General features: G+C 36.6%; 1 protein-coding gene across 4 annotated transcripts in view; it reads left to right on the top strand.

The window, feature by feature from the left end:
* The window catches only part of EVA1C (eva-1 homolog C), a 932,566-nt gene extending 908,453 nt beyond the window's left edge, over window positions 1-24,113 (top strand). For 2 of the 4 annotated variants that reach the window (XM_044071428.1, XM_044071425.1), the window contains 2 exons: window positions 10,990-11,103; window positions 22,327-24,113. In XM_044071428.1, coding sequence (XP_043927363.1) covers window positions 10,990-11,103; window positions 22,327-22,697 — 485 coding nt within the window. In that variant the 3' untranslated portion in view covers window positions 22,698-24,113. The remainder of the gene's footprint in view (window positions 1-10,989; window positions 11,104-22,326) is intronic. The other 2 variants (XM_044071427.1, XM_044071426.1) reach the window with 1 other exon arrangement.
* The last annotated feature ends 1,592 nt before the right edge of the window (window positions 24,114-25,705 follow it).

The raw sequence follows: 25,705 nt of genomic DNA, 5'->3' as shown, positions 1-25,705 counted from the left end.
GAAATAATGTACACATACTTGACACCTTGTTCAAGGACTGGAAGGTTTCTCTAAGAAAAACAATCAGTAAGAGTACACCACAGGTAGAAGTTGTATACTGTTTACTAGTCTACAATGGCAGATTTTATTCTGTTTTACATTTGTATTCCCCTTTGCTCTTTGTTTGATGCACACTATGTAGCTAAAGATAAAAGCAGCTTGAGACTTTGCACCTTTGTTTGGTGTTTAATTAGTGAAGAATAAGTATTGAGGGGGAGGGACTGAAGGCTATGACTCTGTTGAGAGGGGCTAAATACCTTAGCATAAAACAGATAAGTTAAGCAAAATGTATCAACAGTGAAATGGATGAAAGGGGTGGGGTTGGGGGGCTAAAAGGAGAAGGCTTGCAGCTGTCACCCTGTGGTATGCACTGTAGCTGACTGTAACAACAGATTTTAACAAGGCATAACAGCAGTCACAAACGCCGGCACCTACACCTCGCATAAGTGGCAACAGCAAGGTTTCCAGAGTTAAATCTGGGGCGGCAGTCTTTATTTCTGATAATTGTTGGTTAGAGTTTCCTTTGCTTTTAGCTGGAGTGAGAGGAGTCCTTATTTGCACAAGTGGGGGGGGGGGACCCAAAGCAACCAGGTGCTACGTTGCAAAGAAGACGAAAGTATATAAGACTAAAAGCAACAAAATAAGGACATCAAAATAAGCATATACATCATAAATATTGTACAGAAAGCAGAGTGGGTTAACATGGCCTATTAAAAGTCACCAAAACAAATGCATTGAGACTCTACAACCAAACTTATTTAGCAGCAGTCAGTGTAACTAGTTAGAATATCCCATTACCAGACAATATTGCAACAATCTAGCAGTTTCACCAGTTTACCATAAATATCTTTCAGCACTTTAGAATATATTTTTATCGTTTCCTCAGCACTATCATTTAGAGGAGCCCTGAATCAGGTTTAGTGAAAATGGGAGCATGCAAATAAAAACCTAAGCTTCTAATATCCAAATATAAACTACACCACCAAATAAAAAAAAACATATAAAAGATTTGAAATATTACTAGTCCCCTGATCACCAACCCCTGTAGATCTATAGATCTGTAATTCCCTTTTCTAGAGAACAAAAATATTTGGGTATATTGTCAGATGACTCTCTTGCCTGTCACGGACATACAGACATTGCCACATCAAAAGTACTGCAACAACTTAAAATTGTTTATAGTATTTCCAAATTGCTGTCCACAGAGCGTAGATGGGGCATTGCTTTAAATGTACTGAGCCCTAGGGTTGGGTATGGATTTCCCTCTGACACCTCACTCTCTTGTTACATCAGGAAAACAATTCAAGCCACTAAAAATAAGATCTTCAGATTCATACAACTAGCATATTCCATTGTACACCATTTCAACTCTATTCAGTAGGCTAAATGGCTTCCAGTATCAGCAAGGGCTACTTAACTACTCAGCGCTCTGCCACCCCCCCCCCCCCCAGCTAACAAACTGTCTGCAAAATACCTCTAACTTATTGTAGTCTAACTCTTAAGCAACTAACATGGCCACAGTACATACTAGCTACATATGCAAAGTGCTTTCATAAACTTGCTCCTGCATCTTGGAAATTATTACCTAATGAATTTATAGTGTTAGATAATGTTACACTATTTAAAAAAAGTTAAAAGAAAACTTAGCAAAAGACTAACATTGTACCTGCTATTGAGATATGGGATAACTTTCAGGCATTTACACTAGAAAAGCTGACTTTCCATGTTTTTGCTTGTTCTGCCTCCCAGGAATTTATTTAATAATGGTATGTATTACATGTTGTGTAACAATATTAAATACTGCTAAAGTTTTCTAGTGCTACTTGTATATGTGTTGTGTGCTCTGTATGTTTCACATACGGATGGTGTAGTGCTGCAGCAGTTAGCATTGTCACCTAACAGCAAGAGGTTTTCTGGTTTTATTCTTATCTGGGGTGCCTTCTGTGCATAGTCTGCATGTCCTTTCTGCATTTGTGTGGGTTTCATCCGGGTGCTCTGGTTTCCTCCCACATTCCAAAAGACATGTGCCTGGAGTGTTTCTCCCTGGACCTCTGCTGAAAATAGGCTGTGTCCCAGTTGGACTTTCCCAGTAAACAAATGTTAAATAAAAGAATAAATATAAAGTATTTCTGTATATGCAACTCTGTACACTATGTTTTATGTTCTTGCATTTGCATTTTTGCTATTGTTAATGACTTGTTTTTGCCATTTGGCCTAGGTAGTGTCTGGAAAGGGTCTTGTCCCAGCCCTTTCCCTCAGTCAGCAAACAATAACTAAATAAACAGAAAAGAAAAGAAAATAAGGATTATTATCCAAATGGGACCAGAAGCCCTTGGGAACAAATACTGTGGGTCTAAGAGATCTGAGAAAGGATGAAAGCATGACACAGAAAGTGATATATTGATAGCAAGTATAAAGCGAATCATTTCTTGGGGGATGGGGATATGTAGCGTGAAATGCATTTATCAGTAGATCCTACACAATTGAAGCAATTAGGAGTTTGTTAGTAAGAGAACGTGATGTCCTGTGGGAGATATGTCCTACATGAATCTGCCAGTAAGTGGTCAAAGTGAGGAACCTGAACAACTGCATAAGAATGTTGCTGATATGCAAAACAGTGTACACTTACTTTATTCCATGTTAAACTGTTGTCATTATAATTCATTTTCTCTTAAAAGCAACTCATGTTTCACCACTTCCCCTTCAACTTGATTCAAGCAAGTATATCAGTTAATAGGGCATAACAACATTTTAGAGGCTATTTTAACGTCTTATAGGTAGTTCTGACCACTGTATAGTTAAATGTAATTTTAGTTGGAATGTCTCCTCAGAAAGATCAAATATGTTTTTTTTTTGTTGTTGTTGTTAAATTATTACAAAGCTGATTTTTTATCTATTAATAATTTTATAAATAACTGAAATGGAAAGATGAGTTTGATGACCTCTCAGTAGGAGAGATGTGGATTAAATTCTATGAGAGAACAAATATCCCTACAGAAAAGTTTGTTTTAGTAAGGAAAAAGGTGAATGCCTCAAAACTAAATAGTGCTTTGTGGTTTAACTCTAAAATAGGGAAGTAGATAAGGTAAAAAAGAAGGTGCTGAGGAAATGAATGCAATCCCCTCCAGAATTTAATGACATTTCTTATAAAAAAGTGACATTAAATCTTAGAAAATTAGGAAGACTGAGTGTGGGTATGAACTGAGTTTAGGACAAAACTTGGTAGATAATAAATGCTTTTATAAATATGTTAGAGAAGGCAATAAGGCTAAGATTTCAAACATTGATATGTGAAGACAGAATACAGAGAGACCCAAGCATGCTAGTGCATAGTTTTTCCTAAGCATTTTGAAAATTATTGGGGGGGGGCAGATTTATGAAAATACCTCCTTATATAAGTGCTTGGATGACAGTGAATGTCCTCAATTAACAATTCATATGGTAGAGAAGTCTCTTTCAAAAGGATGAAGAGAGGCAACCTGGATCCAGATGAGATAAATGGAATATTCTCTAGAAAAGAGAGTATTAACAGGGGGGCAATCCCCCGTGCACCCCCCTGTGGGGGGCTGCTCCCACCACACCCCCTGCTAACTATATATTCCAACTCCGAGATTGCACTGCAGTGAGGAAAGGGATGAATTTCCCTAACCGCACTGTACCGCAATCTCTGACAGTACTTTGAGTTCATATCAGTGAATGCACAGTGCAATCTGTACTGTAAGGGTGGGCTGGTTTACCACAAACTTTCGGCATAGAGATGTTCAGCCAGATGTACATTCGAAAATCCAACTTTTGAGTGTTCCATCTGCGGACAATCTCCGTTCGCAATTTTCAGGGTAAACCAGCCCACCCTTACAGTACAGATTGTACCATTACTAGAGAAAGCTTAGATATGGGAATTCTAATAGACTCATACTGCTGTGAGCTCATTTTCACTTTGTGTATTTGAGATTATGTGTTCTCCCCTGCAGATCCTCTTTTAAGAACAGAAGTTATGTACACTGTTACTTAGAAGTTTTTCATGTTTGTTAAATGAGTCCCTCCCCCTCTCTGCTAGTGTCAGGAATACTGCTTTTAAAATAAACTCAGTGTCTTGTTTGTCTTCTTATTAGTGTTTAGTATTCACTTGCACAGGCCCAGGTTTATGTAAATAAAAGCATTTAGGTTTGTACTAGGCTAACTGCCCTTCCAGGCTATTTTAAGTCTAGCCAGTTATGTCATTTGAGAATCAAACCCTGCACCTACTCTCTACAAGGTAAACAACTTAACCATTATGCTAACCTTCATTTACTGAATTTATTTATTCTTACAGGTAAAACCCTCAGCACCCATCATTGTCCCTCACATCATGATATTGTCTGGCTTGAATTTAACCATTGCTTTACCACCTCCCATCTGTGCCTTGCACACAAGACTCTCTAAATCCCAAACTGTAACTGGCAACCACTTGGAAGCTTCCCTGGACCCTTATAGAATCTGCCATTCATCTTGTTAACATTCCTAAATGTACCAGTAACCAAAGAGACTCAAAAATTTCCACTTTCAACGATACGCTCTTTAACAAGCTCCATTCTAAAATAAGAAGCACGCACAATAGGCATATAGTGAAGTACCTACTTATCATCCACTTTCACAGAAATTAGGTATTCATCTGTGGTACAACCTAAGTAACTCCGTTCAGTGTTCAAAAACAACATGGGACCTCAGCAGAGATCACTAAAGGCCTATTTCCATCTAGATCATGTCGAAGTTAACACATTTTATCAACATGTATAAAAATAACTAGTTTTCATGACTATGCTTTCATCTGACAGTTAATAACTAAATAATGTGAATCCGTGTAGCTACATGCAACAAATAAAAAACATAAAATCACCCATGGGGTGCCGCTCACCAAACAGATCAACCACAGGCAAGCTCCAAAAGGTTGTTATTAAATATAATTCACCACTATGAGCGAACTAAACCAAAATGTCCTTGTAACAGTATAAGTAAGCAATGAGGCACAATATAAAAGCAATTATTTCCAGGCTGTCTATAAGCTTGGAGAGGAAGCAGTGATAACCATGGTTTATGGGATAAAGAGCAGATGGCTGCAGATAGCCCAAATAAAGCAATGTTGTCATTTTGTTTCTTAATTTATAACAGATGTATCAATGGTCTATTATGCAGTCTAATATCTTGAGCTTTCTCTTCCAATGGTCCTAGATACAATCATGGTTGCACAAACTAAGATAGGATGCACAATGGACAAAGTCAGCCTTTGACTATTGCAGTTCACATGAGAGACATTTGGTGATCTAAAATATGTTTATTTTTTTATAAATTCTCACCCAAACAGTGTACATGATGCCAGTGCAAAGTTGATGAAGAAACCTAATCCATCAGCAGTATTGCACACTACAAAAATCATAATTTTTCAGAAATTATAAAACACCCTTTCCAATAAGTAAAAGTCTGAATTACTAGCCCAGATAACTGACTTTATAACTAATAAGATCTCGCAAAGTCCAGAAACCCAGATCTACATTGTCTTCCAAACCATTTCACTAGGCTTTTAACTTAATAGTTCAATTCTGCAAAGTTCACTAACAAGCCAAGTATGGCTAGAACAATACATAACCAAGTATAAAAAAAATGAGTGTTTATGTCAATACTTTACAGAAGTACTCATTACCATAGAAACATTTAGCAGAATACTGCTACATGTGTTATTTAAGTATTTAAATAAGTTTTTTTTAAAACAGCAAACATATTTTCTGACTAGAGAGTTAGCATGAACATTTGTACTGTTGACTAACCTTTGAATTCAGTCTTCAACAAAAATATCCTCAGCAACCCATAGATTAGATACTAAATACCAGTTGGAATCATAAGCTGAATATGTTGCTGAGCTGTTGAATTTTCAATTTTAGCAGAAAGTTGCAGTAAGGATTCAGATCCTTTATTGAAAAGTTGAGTTTTCCATCCATATAAAATCTGATAACAGTGTTAGTTCAGGGGACTGTGAGCCTTTTGGCCTGATTTCTTTTTAATATAAGTGATATGAATGAATTCTGCCAAACTGAGAGTTAATACTAACCCTGTTTAATTACCGAAATTATATTTGTTGGAATTTTTAAAAAGATGCATTCTGTTGTCTAATTATATCAAGTATAAACGGAAAACACAGCAGCACACAGCACGGGGCAAACGTAACACTGCTCACAAGGACGAGTATAATAACAACAGCAAAGAGAAGAGCAGAGAATGAACCATGCAGTCCACAAAATGAATAATTCATAAAACAACGAGTTTAATGTAGGTACGCGCTTTCGCATACAATCTTCTTCAGACCATTGAAAACAAATAACAGTCAAGATACATTTAAATACCATACAACTTCCAATCAGCACTCACTGAGGTCATAACCCCTCCATTTAAATTTCATTCACTGCTCTTCTTTTTACTGTTGTAATTACATCAAGTATTTGGAACCTTTGTAATTACAACCGTGGAAAGAAGAGCAGTGACTGAAATTTAAATGGAGGTGTTATGACCTCAAGTATTTGGAAGCTTTGTAAAGCCACGGTGGTGCAGCGGTAGCGTTGTTGCCTCACAGCAAGAGGTTCTCCCGTTCGATTCTCAGCTGGAGCGCCTTCTGTGTGGAGTCTGCATGTCCTCCCCACAGTCGAGTGGTGTTCGAAAGACATGCATAGAATGTGCGTGCCTTCGTTGAAGGTTGGGTGTCGAGCTGGCACCTCGGCACTGTAAAAATGTAGTGCCAATCATTAGCGGACCGGAGTTCCGCTGTGGCGACCCCTAAAAGCCAAAAGAAGAACAACAACAACATTTGGAACCTTTGTAAATTGCTAGATCCTACCTGTTTATATAATATACCTTATTTGTTTTAAAATGTTGAGTATTGTCCCTCATTTCACAGCTTCAGATATATTTTAATGTGTGATATTAGCCATTATAATATGGGCTTTGGAATGTTGTGATGCAGATTACCATCATAAAAAAGTAACTTTTTATTCACTATGTATTTGTAGCAGTATGCCTCATAGGTTTGCCATGCAGTGAAATCATATTAATTTATGATTCATTCATGGCCAAAATCATTAAAGTTACTGTCTTCTGGATTTCCAACTTTGCGGATGACAGCACACTTCATGGTTTGATTATAGACACTTCCTTAGCTTCAGCTTGCAAGAAGCTTTGGCTTCTCCTGGACTAGGGGTCTGTTGGGTATAAAATTTACTATAATCATACAAAATGTAATACACTTCATGTCGGAGGAAACAAAACCCTTATCACTCTCAAGGTCAGTGTTTGCCGAACTCATTGCATCACAAATATCCTGGGGTAATTATTACAGATTCATTAACATTTGAAGAGCATGTGGTGTGTGTTTCCAACATTGTTTTGGTGTAACATATCATGACTTTAAAACATTTAAACTATGTTTGTATTAGACCCTGTGTATTTCACTAGTTAGACCACATACTGAAAACTGTACCCCTTTGAAGGAGTATTGAATTTTAAACTATATATCAGTCATAAATGTATTCAAAAAATTGAAATGAAAAAATATTGGATATGGAAATTAGATTTTATCATCAGAAGCTTAGGACCTTGAGTTTGTCCTCACTAGTTTATAGGATTGTGAGAGGAATTAAGGGTCATTACTGATGCCTTTTGGTTTGAACTTGTGTCCTTGGAATGAATGAACAAATATTCGTATTCTTGCTAGTGTTTACCAGTAGTCACTAGCACTTTCAAAAGGAGTGAAAACATAGTTATGTGATAGCAATGCTTCCCTCATTTGTATTTATTTCTTTTCTTGGTTTTTGGGTGATTTTTTAGAGTTAGTCAAAACGATCAATGAGCTGTGGAACATCTTGAAACACGCTAAAGTTCAAAATAGCAAAATGGTCACACATGATGAATAGGAATTAGTCCAGTTTATAAAGTAAAAAAAAAGTACAAGCCCCATAAAATGAAAAGAATCAGCAGTGCACTGTGGTTTAGTTAGAACATTAATCGTATAATTTAAAATGTTGTCACACCAGGCCGAATAAGAAAAGAACTTGGTAACAATTAAAAACACATTGATGTCCTTAGGCAGCCATTTGTCACCATCTTCAGGCTCTTGTTCCAGGGGATGAAGCAATCTATATTCACTGCCATGCAGCAAAAGTTTTAGCAGTCAGCTTGTTCACAGGTTAGCCATGAGAATGTGAAACAATTTGCAGTAGCTGTATTATTAATAAAGGAAAAAGAAAGTTATAGTAATAGGAGACCGTAATCTTCCAGAATCAGACTGATACATTTCCACATCCAAATCGCGGGGGGGGGGGGTTCAGAGTGAAACACAGAAGGGATTCAACCAGAAAGGATTCATTACGCTTATGGAAGAAGGTACACTGAGGTGTAAAACACTAGATATTGTACTTGGCAAGAATAGAATGTGTGGAGGTTCATAATCAAAAAGTAAAAACATTCCCACCAATACTCATTGTGCAAAAGTCCTGTTTACAGTGAGTAAGACATACAAAAGGCAAACCCGCAAGACCATAGCATGTGACTGCAAAAAATTCAGACTATGGTAATCCAGGGTAACTTTTTTAAACAGAAATGAGAGACTGAATTAAGGCATGACATAACAACCAGCAGCTAAAGACAGAGGGGAGTATACAAACTGTTATGGAAAAGGTGCTAGATAAAAAAGAGCAAGGCCATGAAGAGAAAGAGATTAATGTGGCTCAAAAGGGAGTTTAAGGAGAGTACAGGTATTTCATGAGTTATAGAAAGAAATATGAGGATAGCAGTGTAGGAAGGAGAATGAAAAAGATAGAAGACAGTTAATCTGCTGAGAGGGCTAGAAAAAAAGTAGAGAGGGGGACAAGGGATTCTACAGTGAAACAGGAAAATATGAAGGTCAAGGAGGAGAAGGCGTACGGGGAAGACAGGGAAGAGGCAGATGTTATCCAGGAGTTCTTCACTTCCATCTTCATAAAAGACAAGGAAGAAAGCATTCCAGCTTAAGGTGGGCAAAAAGGAAGCCATATGACTGACTGTGACATGGGGTAAAGAAGTTTTAGAAGGAAAACTTGTTAATGGAAATGAAAGGGAAGGGAAAGTTAAGAGGACCATATACAAAGTCCTGATAGGTTATTTTCTAGAACCGTAAAGAATTAGAAAGGAGTACTTGCAGATCCTTTCACAAAGCTCTTCAACTGTTCACAGCAAAAGTGAGGTTCATGAGGACAGCAGGGTGGCTAAATTGCTATTGTTCCATAAGGAGGAAATAGAATTTAATTGGTGAATTACAGACCTGGATAGGATCCAGTGAGCAAAAATAGCCAGTTTCCTGAAGGACAGCACACTGCAAGATAAATATCAATATGGGTTCATGGAAAACCAATCATATTAGTCCACCTCAATTCCATTTTATAACCAAAGCACATTGGAACTTGACAAAGGATATAGAACTAATGTTGACTACTTTGAATTCGATAAAGCCTTTGATTCATTCCTTTACAGGAGATGATTAACAAATGGAAGGGGGTTGAAGTAAGAGAGAAGTTGACTTAACAGTTGACTAAGTAGGGTGGTTGGGTGTCAGGAAACAATGAGTTATCTTTAGACAAACCGTGTTAAAGAAAAAGAAAGTGTTACTGGGTTTCCATAGAATAGGGTCCCGGGGCCAAGCACTGTTTGGCATCTTTGTATCAGACCATTGATATCAAGAGCAATCAATTCACAGATGACTCATAGGTATGTAGGACAACTGTATGGTGGGCAAATGTTATTCAGTGAGACATGAGATTGACAGAGTGCCATTTAAGGTTTACTGCAAGGAAGTGTAAAGTATTTCACATGGGATCTAATAATCTCAAAGTGGAATAACAACTGGAAGGGAGTGATCCTAAAAAGCACAATCATGAAAAAGATTTGTGTGTTAGTAGCAGTGGTAATTAGCTATCCACTAATCTGTATCCTTAGGGTAATGGATGACAGGAATAGACAGATTAAATTACTCCTATGTTGACCCCATGTCTGCCCATAACTGTAGTACTGTCTTCATTTCCAGTACTCTTATATGGATAAAGTTATCTAGTCTAAAGGTTACTAGGCAGACTTTTGGTTAAAAAGGAAATGGGGGGTGAAGGAATATTCCAGTTAAATCTGTTCTCACATGAGAAAAGGCAAGGAAGAGGAACTCTAATACAGGTGCATGAAGCATTTAGAGAGCACTGAAATGATGCACTGTACAACTCAAAAAATAAAACAGGGGTGGGAGGAGCAACCATGCTTAACTACTTAAAGGGTAGAAAGTTCAACCTAGACATTAGAAAGTAATGCTGAATGGAGAAGGTTATCTGAGTGGCTGATAAAATTAGTGGATAAATGGAAAAGGTTACACAAATGAGTAGTGAACTTTAAAAACACATTTTCTGAAAGGCCCAGGATGGGTGGTAGGTTACAAAAAGTGAACAGAAGGGACAACAGAAAGACACTAGCTAGACAAATAAGTCAGAGTAAATAGCCAACTCATTTTATGAATTCATAATTATGTTATGCAATGCAGTATAATGTAACACATCTGACCTTTGTATTAAGTCCTTGCTTTTCTCATTCTTACTATTAATTTGTAATCTTTTTATGTTTTCTGATTCAGTAGTCAGAAAAATAGGTATCAATTAATTCACTACAACTTAGTAAATACATAGAGTCTTTCAGTTGGCAGTACTTTGTGTTGTATATTATACAGCATATGTGACAAAGAGATGCCAATAGGAATAAGCGGGAACTTAAAGAAAACAATAAGTTATACATAGAAGTGGTATTTTAGACAAAATTCTGTAGAAAGATAATGATGTATTCGGTGTTTTAACTACTGATTTACAAACTATTTTAAGCTGTAACATAAAAAATCATTTTATCACATGATTCTGTTAACAGGTTTCTTTTTGTGTTTAACAGTCGATATTAAAGTGGACCCTAAAGGATCACAGCTTCTAGAAAAAGAAGACATGATTGTTACCAGTATACTAGCTACATATGCATACATCAAAGGTAAGAACTCTGTTTTTATATCATTAAGGGTGAGATGCCATGCAGGATGATATTGCTTGCATCAGAAAAGTTGTAGTATAAGACAATGTGTATACCATCTGAGAAGGCCCACTGTCTGCAATGTAATGTTCCCTGATACACAGAGTCTGGCAGATGCAGCAAAGAGTTAAGTCTGTAAGCTGTAGTTCTTGTGGAACAAGGTTTGATCCTTATTGCTTTCATTTGGATCTTTTGCAAGTCTCTCGACTAGACATTGCACCCCCCCAGGTCACTATTAAAAACAGGCTACGTACCTGGTTAACAAGTGGCATTATTTGTTATGCCATGTCAGACTCAAAGCCTGTCACAAGTGGTGTCCCACAGGGCTCAGTCCTGGGTCCACTCTTGTTCGGCATCTACTTTTCTGAAGTACAAGCAAACACAGGAGGGTTATGGCTGACAAAGTTTGCAGATGACTGCAAACTGGGCGCCATAGTCGAAAACACATCTGACACAGATATCCTCCAGAAGGGCCTCACAGAAACGGATAACTGGTGCCAGAGCCATGGCCTGAAGTTAAACGCCAAAAAATGCATAGTCATACCCTTCGGGAAAAACAAGGTTACCCCTAGCTACCATATAGGTGACAATCCACTGAGCACAGAAAAAGTCATCAGGGATCTGGGGACCCAAGTTGACAGTAGTCTTTCGTTTGACACTCATGTTGCTAAAGTAGTTAGGAAAACCTTCTATATCGCCCACCTGATCATGAAGGGATTCACATCTAGATCAAGGGAGGTCATCGTCCCCTGTACTCATCACTCATTAGACCTATGATTGAGTACAATGCCCGTTCGAATGTATCTGACCAGACACCTGATGCAGCTTGAAAGGCCCCAAAAGTTCCTCACCAAAAGGATAAAGGGTCTCAAAAATATGTCTTATGCTGCCCGACTGAAAGAACTCCAGCTTTATTCAGTCTCATACCGCTTGCTCAGAGGTGACCTGTGCCTGACATATAAGGCCATGTCAAACCCAGATTTGATGAATATGCTTCACCTCAAAAAATCTAGATCCCTCAGAACCACAAGGGCGGGAGACTTAAACCTTGACACGGTTATAAATAGAACGTGCTGGAGGAACAGATTCATCACCCAGAGACTCCCTATGCTGTGGAACAAAATCCCGGTACATGTGAGGCAGAGCACCTCGCTGGCCTTGTTCAAGAGGAATCTTGACCAATGGATGGGAGATCGCAGATATACCCCAGGGATTACTTCAGTGTCACTGCTTGACAGAGGCACAGAAAAATGATAGGCATAGTTTTTATTCAAACTAAAGCCACATAACTATGGGCTAGGCTTATAAATGCCCTTGGGCAGATAGCCTAGTATGAACCTATGAACCTATGAACCTATTATAGGATGCTTCCATCACAAAACATGGTTTGAATTTGTATAGTTTTACTATTAATACTTTAAAATGTTTATTTCTCTAAGAAACAGGAAGTCTTGATTCAGTAACTCTTTTAGAGTGGGACATCTTAGGAGGGGTTTTCATATTTGCATGCATCAGAGTTCCTTTACTTCTCATTTGTCACTTGCAGTCATGACCAACCCCCCCTCCCCCTCCCATGGGATGTTGCTGGCCTGAAGCACAAGCACAGATGGGGACATAGACAGATAACACAGAGGAACAATTCTGCTTGCCAACCTTAATGACACCTTTTCACACCAAAGTGCTCTTTTGTAGGTATCATAAGATGCCCCCCTTTCAGGGATAACAACAGTCAATAAGCCTTCACTTTTTGATTGTTGTAATGATTAAATTTGACCATTTGTGTCAAATGAACATTGATTACATCTGTATGTGTTGTTAGTGTAGTGAGCTATATGGTCTAACAAATGGTTAAAGTATTCCGGTTACCTTATTAGTTTAGCTGTAGAAACCAATGGGTGTACTTTTGACCTAGTGTGGATATACAGACTTGTGCCACTGATCACCGATCTTCAGTATTTTCTGACTGGGTGAGGTTATGCCCTACCATATGAGTCTATGGCACATGGTTTGCTAAGTTTTGTGGATATGAAAGTATTACTGTGTTTAGGAAAATAATTAATTAGAGATCTTAATAGTAAATAGAATGAAGTAAAAGGAATACATATAGTGTTTCACAAGTCTATGGTACCTCAATATCTACTTTTCACAAAAAATAACATTCTATTTCATCTTACAATGTAATTATTGTTTGCATATTCATATACTTATAATGACAGCAAGATAGTTATAGGTCAATTTTATTGAAATACCGTGGTCTTCAGCATTTTGGTCTTTCAATCTTATGGTTTCAAGATTTTGTGTTTCAACATTTTCATAGTAAGCCATTATTTGTAAACAGCTTAAACTATAATGTTTTGAGTAACAAATCAGCTAGCTCTCCATTTCTAAACAACAAGGGATTAGTCTGTCACAAAATTTGTCAGTTTACAACTCCTCCACTAAACTGATTCTGTTTTCTGCATTTTTGTTCCTTGGTGGATTTTTACACAAATGTCAGGGTTTGTTTTTGTCCTTTAAATTTCCTGAATGGTACTAGAGATTCAACACAGGAACGTCTGACAAGGTAACTCAGTACCTTGCTGATACAAGGAGTAAAGTGAATAAGGGACCATTCCACACTGAATAGTAAGAAACTAGCAACATCCTTGCAATATTTTTAAGATCATGTTCTGTGATGAACGTAGGGGTACAGTCAGAGCAGTTGGACCAAATGTAAAACGAGATAGTGGTCAGTGAGTGACTCAGCCATCACAACCGTACAAGTTATATGGTCTGGTTGCTCAGTGAGGAAACATTCAGGAGACAGAGAGAGAGAGAGAGAGAGAGAGACATTCCCCTTGCAGATTGTGAGATGATTTGTTGGAAATATCCCAGTATATCAGAGATTTGAAAGACAAGATTAGAACCATCCTGTAAGCTTGAATTTAATTCCCCAGTAGTCAATGTCTTTGACTTTTTTCTGTAGGTGTCAACATTGCTGATCAACTGTGGAAGAAAATCAGAACCAGATTTGTATGTAAATAAACAGCTCATAGTGATTGATTTTCTGCCTCCTCCTGCAGTGCCATCAGCTAGGACGTTATCTGTACCCTTATTTGATGGTGCTTAAACAGAGAGTATAAATGCATTACAGTCTAAAACAGAAAAAGGGCAACATCACATTGTCTTTTATGCAAGCATCTAGTTCTGGAAATTTAGAGGTCAACCATTTTTAACTCTACACTGCCAAGAAAAATATTAATGCACTTCTCCATGACACCAAGGATATCGGATTCAATTATGCCCACACAAGCTTGACATGAATATACTTTCAATAGCATACTATATCTGTTACATTAATATATCTCAGATGTTTGTTTTGGCCCACAGGTTGATTCCATAGAGGAACATAAAAACACATTATTCCCTTTAAATAAACCAGATCAATTCTTCAGTCAAGCAGCACAAATACTTCCTTTTATTTAATGCAAGATAGGGTGTATGAGGGAAGAAAATTAGTTTTGTCTGTCTTCTAACAAAGAAATTTGACAGGTTTTATACTTTAATTCATCTCGATAAGAAATTGGGAGATACAAATTTAAGTAGGAGTTAGCAAATCGTACTGTATAAAACCATGCTTTTTACTCACAGATACCCGCATGGATCTGAGCACATTACATTCCTTTACACATACTCAAGCCCTTTTGCTGTCCTTTACTTTAAATGTGCAGTATACATTTACTATTACTTCACTGGCCAGTACTAGGTAAACACATCAATTTAACTTGCAAGACTGAATTTTAGAAACATTCTTTGCAATACACAGACTGGTACATTCAGTATATCTATCCGAGTTTATTTTAAGTTTTAAGTTTTCAGTCCCTACTCATTTTTTATTTTCACTGTTATAGAAGAAAGAATCCACGGTGGTACAACAGTAGCATTGTAACCTCACAGCAAGAGGTTGTCCTGTTCGATTCTCGGCTGGAGTGCCTTCTATGTGGAGTCTGCATGTCCTCCCCGCGGTCGAATGGCCTCGGAAAGACATGTGTGAATGGGCGTGCCTTCGCTGAAGGTTGGGCGTCAGGCTGGCAACTCGGCACCATAAAATTCGACTGCCAATCATTAGCGGACCGGAGTTCCGCTGTGGCGACCCCTAACCGGGAAAAGCCGAAAAGACAAACAACTGTTATATAAGAAAGAAGTCACCTTACAGGGATGTAATTTCAGTTTGCACTAGCCATGCAGAACAGAAAAGAAAATGGAGCTCTCCTTGACCACAACAATAGGTAGACAGATGGATAGATAGATAGATAGATAGATAGATAGATAGATAGATAGATAGATAGGCTGAAGCCCAAAATGTATATAGTGCCGCTGCATGATACTACGTACTGAAGCCACATAGCTAATAAGCAATAAGAGATGAACAAAACTGTGAAATTTTAACTGAAGTATATATTTAAGGTTTTTGCTATGTATACTGCATGTACATTAATAGCTATTGTCCTAGCTTCCTAAAATCAAGTGCAGATATCCTACAAAATCACCATTATTTGATTATATGAAAAGAAATCAGGATCTAAATCTGTTATCAGTGAAAAAAATGAAAAAAACAGACAATGAAATAGCACTCATTTCTTAAAACCCCAGTTATATATATAGGGCGTAAACATCGAGGGGGCAGAAGATGTCATATTGAAAGCTTTCAAGGAACAAATGTTACAACACAAAGTGTAGATGGACTATCCAGTGGACAGTTGAATAATGATATTGATAACTTGGTCATTAATTTAACTGACCTGGAGTTTTCCTCCAGTGAAATCAGTGTGCTTAATAAAGGCCTAGGGTTCATTCCCTCTTTTTTTGTATCTCATTTTGATGTCATTAATGATGTAAAATGCTTCTGCAGAAAACTTAATTTGAAACATTTTTTTTCAGATCCTGAGCATGTGACCCAATATAAGAACAGAACTGGATTTAAATTTAAGAAATCACAGTTCACGCCACGCTATCATAGTACAGTCAAACTGTTTGAACAATTGGTAATTAAAGACTTACATTTACATGAGTCTGAGATTTTTTCAAAAAAACAGTATAACTTGACTAGGGAAGAAAATAAAGCCCTAATTAACCTTAAGAACAACAAAAACATAGTGATAGTTGGGGCAGATAAGGGTGGGGCAGTAGTCATATGGGATAGAAAACATTATTTAGCAGAAGCATACAAACAACCGTCTAACACTGAATACTATACTAGCCTTGATTCTGATCCTATTTCACAACATAAACAGGTCATTGATGAATATTTAAAGCTAAGTTGTGAACGTCAGTTTATTACACCACAGTTGTTAAAAGAACTACAAGTAGATTGTCCAGTTTTACAATACTTTTACATATTGCCTAAGGTGCACAAGGACCTTTTGAACCCCCCAGGACGTCCGATAGTAGCAGGGAGAGGATCATTGACTGAACCGCTCTCTGAATACTTGGAATTCAAATTGAAGAAATTGTTGTCCTATGTAAGAGCTCGCATTAGGGACACACAACAATTCTTGGCATTAATAGACGATATCCAAGTGGACAGAGATCAATTTTTGGGAACACTAGATGTCCAATCCCTCTATACATCTATACCACATACGGGAGGCATTGAGGCAATTAAATATTGGATGAACTACTCAGGTGTCTTCTCCAGTGAAGAGCAAGAATTTTTGATTAATATTCTTGGGTTAATGCTTGAACACAATGCCTTTACATTTAATCAACAGTGGTATTTACAGGTAAAGGGCACAGCGATGGGGGCTACTTTTGCCCCCACCTATGCTGACCTGTTTATGGGATATTTTGAAATACAGTATATTTATACTATACCCCCAATGTTCAAGCCATATTTAATCATGTGGAGAAGATACCTTGATGATTGTTGGGTAGTGTGGGGGGGGGTCCAGGGAGCTTTGGCAAACTTTTATATTATATTTGAATTCTAATGTTCATGGTTTAAAATTTACAGGCAATATTAACTTGCATGAAGTAGAATTCTTGGATGTTCTAGTGGGCAAGGAGAATGATGGTTCTCTCTATACTGATTTATATAGAAAACCTTTCTCCAAAAATGCCCTGTTACATGCCAATAGCTGCCATCCCCCCCACACTATCTTAAACATACCTGGGTCACAGTTTCAACGAGCCAGAAAGATTTGTTCTTCTGATGAACGGTATCACAACAAAGCTTTGGATTTAGAGTCTAGATTTTTGTATAGGGGTTATCATAGGAATATAATCAGTAGGGCCAACAATGATGCTTGTTCTATAGACAGGGACTCCCTATTGATTGATAGGGCACGTAAAGGTGATGGTCCCTATACTAGGTTTATTACAACCTATGGAACTAATACATTTTCTATTAAAAATGTATTAATGAAGCACTGGCATATTTTGGAATCTGATGCGTTTTTCAGTAAACACATTGACAGTGTTTGTCATTTTGGATACAAAAGGGGCAAGAACCTAGGCCAATATTTTTCTAAATTTAAAAAAGATCATCTATCCAACACTGATTCACTGGGTATTATGGGGAGTACATTTTGTGGTACATGTAGACAATGTAAAGTCATGGCTAAAACAAAATCTTTCACATCAGTCAATACAAAAAAGGTATTCGACATACGATGCTTTATTACATGCAATAGCACTTGGGTAATATATATGGCTGTCTGCCAGTGTGGAGCTTTTTATGTAGGGCAAACTTCTTGTGCGTTGAAGCAAAGGATTTGCTTACATATCAGTGACATTAAGTGTCAACGCACAAGAAGTGCCCTATATAAACATAAATTAGTTCATCCTACATCACACTTTATATTTATAGGCTTGGATAAAGTTGTGGCACCAAATCTAGGGGACAGTCATAAACACCAAATGTTAACAAATAAGGAGCGCCGCTGGATTATAAATCTGGGGGCCATGTTTAAACCAGGGTTAAATGACCACTGGTAATAATTGTGGTTTTTGAAATATTAGATGTTCCTACCAGAAAATTTCTGCATATTTCCAATCATATATAGGCCATTGGGGTTTATCAACTTTGTTGCACTTTTGCTATCAGATGGTGGGTTTCACCAGGGGGTATTGGTATAAATGTGAGTGTATCAATTTGACACACTCATATTCTTATTATTCATTTTTGTATTTTTTAATGCATTTGTTGTAAGTTAGTGTGGTTGCTTACAAGGTGTTCTATATTGGCCTGTTCTTTCTTTTTTATGGAATGGGTGTGTTTATGTATTCATATGTTTGTATGTTTTTGGGTGAATGTTAGGCTATCTCATCATGCATTACAGTAATTATTAAAGAACAATATTGTATTTTCAATATAGTATTGTGCTTGAGAGAGATATATATTCTAAGCATTCACTTTTTTGTTTATTATTTTTTTGTTTATTTTTACTTTTACATACAGACATGTATAAATAACTTCAGTCCGTAGCTACTATGAGCTCGGGTTATATGGTTATTTTTCAGGCACTGTTTCTTTAATGAGTGACGCATACTATACGCATTGCGCGTATATCTAGATCTGCCTTTCTATTTTTTGACTGCACACTGAGGACGCTGTGAGCGAAACCGGCCACCGTTTGGGTTATGGGGCTGTGGATGTCCTAATAAACTACTCTCTACTTCATGCTGACCTTGTGATTTATTTTCGAGTGCTGGGATCATTTGTGGAGTTTGTATATATATATATATATATATATATGTGTGTGTGTGTGTGTGTGTGTGTGTGTGTGTGTGTGTGTGTGTGTGTGTGTGTGTGTGTGTATGTGTGTGTGTGTGTGTGTGTGTGTGTGTGTGTGTGTGTATATATATATATATATATATATATATATATATATATACATGTATATGTATATACATAATATATATATATATATATATATATATATATATATATATATATATACATATATATATATATATACATATATACATATATATACACACACACACACACACACACACACACACACACACACACACACACACACACAAGCACGTACACTCATATAGATATAGATATGTCTCTGAAAACAGGACAGATACGTTTCCAAAACTCAGTGACTCTGATTATTGTGTTAGAAAGCTAGATTAATAAATTTCCAAATTCAGTTTTCCTGTACTTAAATATCACACAACTGGCAAAAAATGCTTAGCTAAGCTATCATATCCATACCTCTCACTCTCTTAGCACAAGAAATCTGGACAAAGCCTAAAATAATGGGGGAGATAAAGGCCCAAAAATAGGGAAAAGTTTGAAATATTGCACTTATGCACTTAGAAAGTTGCTAGAATAACAGGATTTTGAGTTTTCTGAAAGATATGGAGTCTGAAACTCAAATGTATGTAATTATTTAGTGACATCAGTCCTCAGTGATTTACCACAAAGTTTATGAAGAAGAGATCAAAATATTCTGTGAAAATCTGGACAGGTGAGATTATGACCATGTAATTTTTAAACACTAGGAGAAACCTAGATTATTTTTAGTTGAATTTCTATAACACTGTAGCTTTGTTCTGCAACCATATGAATATCTTTCAATAACCTCTTTTTGTGCATGAAGTAGGATTTCAACCCAAGACATTGTAGTAAAAAAACTGTTGTTTATGTGTTGCATATTTGTAGTATATAGTTATGGTGTTCTTTCAGTGCAACTCATTATTATTTACATCAGTGTTTAGTTACCATAGGTTTCCATTTAGAATTTGCAGCTACAAGAATTAAAACACCGAGCCTGACAAATATGTATTTATATGCAAGTCACACTAACTGATGCATGGGAAACTATAGTGTGAGTCAGGTATTAACCATATACAGGGGACCATTCCATAGTGAAACTAGCTTTATGTATGTTTGCCTAAGAAGTAGCCTTACATTCTTAAGTTGCCACACTGGCTTTCCATCTTTTCCTCAAACACTTATCCACATCCTTCAGTTCTCTGCCCCTGTCCTTCATCTGATCCTTTTCACTTGTCTCCTACACTCTTCCTGAAAACCCTTCCCATTGCTGCCCTCCCTCCATTCTCTATGCCCTTGTTTCTCTCAATTCCCTTTACCCCCACCTACTTTTACATTATCTCTTCTCCTTCCTATCCTCTTGCTTTGGGTCTTTTTTTGCTCTCTACATGTAGTGGGTACCTTGTTCCAGACACTTCCCATGTCCAACTGTCCTGGCTGAGGGCCATTTCAAACCCACTTTGGCCTGCACTGCAGTCCTCATTTTTAAACTGAACAGCTGACATTTTACTCTGCATATGTTTTGTGCCAGCCATAAGACACTGATCTTAATGTTCCCCTTAGATGAAATTTCACTATAAATCATGCCACTGAAACTGAATTTATTACCCATCTTCCATTATGGATAAATATCTCATTTAATTGCTTATACCAGCCTATGGCACATACTAAAATCATCACTTTACAGATAGGTGAATTTCAAATGGCATTTTACAGTTTTTGCTTTCAAACTGTATCAAAATACCAAACCAAAGTAGGATACTGCCACCAGGAAAGTATAATAAGGCAACTCTCAGGCACATCTTCATTGTTAGATTCAGGTGTTTCCCATAATAGTCAGCTGATTATTGCTGAAAATAACAATTGTTGATTTACCCAGAAACCAGTCTATAGTTAATTATCATATCATATACAGGCACACACACATATATATATTGTACAACATTATTCAAGATATATATTATATAAATATATGTGTGTGTGTGTGTGTGTGTGTGTGTGTGTGTGTGTGTGTGTGTGTGTGTGTGTGTGTGTGTGTGTGTGTGTGTATATATATATATATATATATATATATATATATATATATATAAGAAATGTATGGCTGTATGAGTCTGTTAAAGAAAATGCTTACATTATAACTCAGTGTAGGTTTATAAACATATTTATAGATTTTGGGTATGCTTAGTTCTGTAATAGTATACAAGGTTTCACTTTTAATGATTTTATTAAGTAGGCAAGTAAAATGATCCTTGCAGATCCTTTTAAGCCATGACATTGTCCAGAAGAACAAACACTATATGCACAGAACAATCTAGTCAGTCAAGCTAAACAGCATATCTTTGTAAACTGAGAAAAAAACAAGAGTATCCAGAAAAAAATATGGTAAACAAGACTCATGCCAGACTGGGTATTTAATTTTCTAAAACTTTTGCAACAGGTGATGGGATGCTTGTGGGTCTGTAATTTTGAGTGTTAATCTTATTTTGCAGTCCAAGCATAGCAGTATATTTTAAAATTTACCAAGTAATCTGTTTTTTCTGTAATAAAATATTGAGAGTACTCATAATTTAGAAAGAAAAAAAAAATTCTCTTGTGTGTTTATATTTTATATTCTATATAAACCCTACTACTAGCATGATGTATGCTGACTTTACTAAAGGAATTGTTAATCTATACATAACTTATGTTTCTATGGAACCTATATCTCTGTATGATACTCTTGTGTAATTTCTTAATGACTTGCTATTGGAGCTTTTCTCCCCGGGCCTCCGCTGAAAATGGATATGTGTCCAGTCGGACTTTCCCGGTTAACAAATGTAAAATAAATAAAATAAATAATCATTTAAGAAGGAAACCCTCACATGGTAGCTATGTGGATACAGTATCAAACATTTCCTTCAAGATTATTTTGTTTAGTCTGTACTGATGTCTCATATCTCAACAGCACAAGCCTATTAAATTGAAAGTGGAGCAGCTAGAAATAAATGCTTTTTGCACCATGAACTTATAAATACTGACTTCCCTGTCCCACATCACTTAAGAAGAAGGGAACTTTTATTAAGCAGCACATTACAATCTCAAACACACACTTGTCTTACTCTAATGAGAAAGAGCACATGCATTTCAAATGTTTGTGTGCTGAGGTAAAACACTGTTAATTTCATTACAACATGAGGTTAATTCATTTTAACCTATCTATTAACAGGATAGAGCTTCACCAGTTACTGTGTGCTCACAGCATCCAAGTGTAATTCATCATGTCTTATGTATTTACTGTAATACCTCTCTGCATATACTCCTATCATCAGTTGCAGCAATGGCTTTAAATATAGTCAAGAAATTAGAATTGTGTTTACAGTGCAATATTGATGTAGTGCTGCTAGCTGACTGTGATTATTTCCTTCTTGTTTCAGATCACCAGGAGAAAGCTGCCTTGGTTTTTATTTCAGGTGTCTGCATTGGCTTAGCCTTCACTGTGTGTGCCCTAGTTATTCACATGTCCTGCAAAGGAGACATCCGGAAGCTCAGACAGAAAAAGGAACCCCTTACTCCAGAGTCTGACAATAAAAATAGTGAGACAGAGAGTGGTACTGATGAGTCATCTGCGTCTGACTTTTCAGATGAAATGACTGGTTTATACAGGATTTCATATTCTGTTTATGACCTAGCAGAAGCAGCTGATATGGCTGAAAGAATAGAGCGTCGTGAACAGATCATGCAAGAAATCTGGATGAATGGAGGACCAGATACTTCTGTCTTACAGACTATGAACCACTATTACTGAACGGGTGATATGTGTTTACTTAGCATGGCACACTAAATTCTCATGTGCCTCGTGATATATGCCTTCTGTGAAGGAATTTGATAAGCTTCCAATATAATGAGTTTATATAAATCACCATATTTTTTAAACATGACTGGAATGGTTCATAAAGCTTATAACCCCAAAATGAGATCAGGGAAGAATTTGATAAACAAAGTTCATATTTTTATTTAGTGTTGGCAGTTAAGTATTTTTAGTAACATGCACCAATGTGTAGTCCTTCTTTTTCTTCTTAGCCTTTATAAGAAAAAAGTAACAATACTTTCAATATGAAGACTTAAACAGTGAAATCAAATGTAAGCCACAATGTATTTTCACAAGCTACTAAATTTTGTAATATTTAAAATGAGCTATGAGTCTCTTGAAAGGAAATTTTCATATTAAACTAATATAGGCATTTTGCACAAGATAATTCCTAAGTCACTATTCTAAAGCAAACGTTTGTTTCAAGAAATTCATAAAGCTAAATATCTGGTGATATTTCCTGATATTTCCATTTAAAAATATTACATGTAAAAGCATATAAAGTAGGCATGTACTGGTATGATAATATAAGTAGTAGATCTTCTCTACAGTAAATGCTACTTTATATGGGTTATCAAACATAATCTGTATACCATCTTCAGTAATACTGAACTTGACTGTTGCTGTTATTTCACCAATGTGTTTACATTTTCTTCACATGTTATTCATTTTTTGATGTAATGTAGTTTGCAGTGGAGCTGACACTTCTAACCAAGCATTAGCTGCAACCGATTTCAAGGATTCTTCTTACCTTTTGCTGTCCACCAGTTACTGTCATACTTGTTTGAATGGTCAAACAATACATGAAAAATGTGTGTTCAATGTAATTTTTAAACACCAGAATACCTAATTGATATGTGTACTGTGCATTCTTCATTATGTTTTGACAGAATCTGTTCACAGCAGTGATAATTTGATTAGCTAATCTTGCTGGTTAATGTGAGCCGTGTGCACCTTTGAAAGACCTCTAAATCATCTCATAGGTGACTGCCAGACACAAAGTAGCAGCACTTATATATTGTTAACAGCAAGCAAGGTAACATTTCTGCAGAAGGGATGGTCATTTTTCTCACTCACATAGATGTGAGGAATTCTGTCAAACAAATTACATATTTTGTTGATTTGTAAATCCTTCTGTATAAATAATTGGATCATTTTGTAATCACAACAAAATTCTGGGTTTGATTCCTAAATATCAGTGTTTTAATGTACCCTGTATAAGCTTAAGTTATGTGGCATACAGTTATAAAATATTGATGTTTATGCAGTGGTTGCATATCTGGGATGCATTCCTTATGCAGCAGGTTTCATTTGTCAGATTGTCATGCAGTAATAAAGAAACAGAAAGAATGATTTAGTATCCTCAGATATTATAGTGATGTCTGCTTGGTTTCAATGCAATTTATCTTTCAGCATTTCTGCATGATTGTGATTACCCTGAGGAACAATTTACAGTGACACAGTGGTCCAACAGTTAGCATTGCTGTATCACAGTGCTTGGTTTTCTATTTCACTTCCCAGCTGTGGTGTCCCCTGTGTGCAGTCTGCATATCCTCTCTGTGTCCACATTGGTTTACACTGGGTGCCATGGTTTCTTCCAATGCCTTAGATGAATTGGCAGTCCCCCAGAATACTACCCATAGTTATATATCCCATGTGTGAGAGCAAAAAGGTGGAACTGTGCATGTGTGTGTGTGTGTGTGTGTGTGTGTGTGTGTGTGTGTGTGTGTGTGTGTGTGTGTGTGTGTGTGTGTGTGTGTGTGAACTAGTTTCTGTGTCTTGATCCCACTGAATACTGGGATAGGTTTCAGCTCCTACTGATTTTGAAATGAATTAAGCAGGTGATCACAAAATAAATGACAAATTTGCAAGTTCAGCATAATTACATAAACATCTCGATGGGCTAAATATATAAATGGAAACATCCATTTTGCTGTAGGGTGCTTAGTAACTACAAACAAGGCATGAAAAGCAAACATTTAACATATATATACACACACACACACACACACACACACACACACACACACACACACACACACACACACACACACACACTAATACTAGTGCCACTGTTATTATATTTAGTGTCATGCATATATGTTCATCAATATGTTAGACTATATCTGTGTAACAAGGTGTGGACAGCAGGAAAAAGCAAAAGCTGTGACTTTAAGAGTTTATGGTGTTTTTCTCTGATTTCAATCTCATAATTCTATCAGATTGACTTATTTGATGCAGTTTTATTTAGATTTTATAGGCAGGTATTGGGTTTCATAAATGTTGTTAGTGGGAAATGGATGTTCAAAAGAACAGTACTAAGTTAAAATTTTCTCCAGGAAAAAACTCACTGAATGCATCTTTTAATGATAAAACACTCTACAGTCACTGCATCTCTGGGAAAGGGGTGGATTGACTTCAGAGTATTGGTGGCTCCCACATTAAACCAAGATTCATAAGGGTGATCTTTGAACAAACTTATCAAGCCCCAATTTACCAAAATGGAACTTTTTCTGCTTTAGAATTCCATGGTTCCATGCTGTTATATATATGTAGACTGGGCTTTATAACAAATGATCTATCTTTTGCAGGCATTACAATAGCATCATATCATTAGATATCTGTGGCAACATATTCACTATAACAGTATAAAATCTGAATGAATCAGTGAAATTCCCTACCTATACACTGTAATGGGTTATCTAATAAACTGCAAACATTTACATTTATCAGCTTCCGCTGAAAATGGACATATATCCAGTCGGACTATCCCATTAAACAAATGTAAAAAATAGATTTAGAAAAATACAGAACAGCAATCCAAAGATTGTAACTGAAAAAAATATATTCTTCTGAGCTGTCCCACCTTAATAAACATTTCTCAATTTCTTTAGTTTTTGCAAAGGCAGTCTGACATTTCAAAATGTGTCCATTTTAGGGTTTGC

The sequence above is a fragment of the Protopterus annectens genome, chromosome 5.part0 (assembly GCF_019279795.1).
Source record: "Protopterus annectens isolate FY-2018-M chromosome 5.part0, PAN1.0, whole genome shotgun sequence".
In the NCBI taxonomy this organism is placed as follows: domain Eukaryota; kingdom Metazoa; phylum Chordata; order Ceratodontiformes; family Protopteridae; genus Protopterus; species Protopterus annectens.
This window is presented reverse-complemented; position numbering and strand designations above follow the sequence as displayed.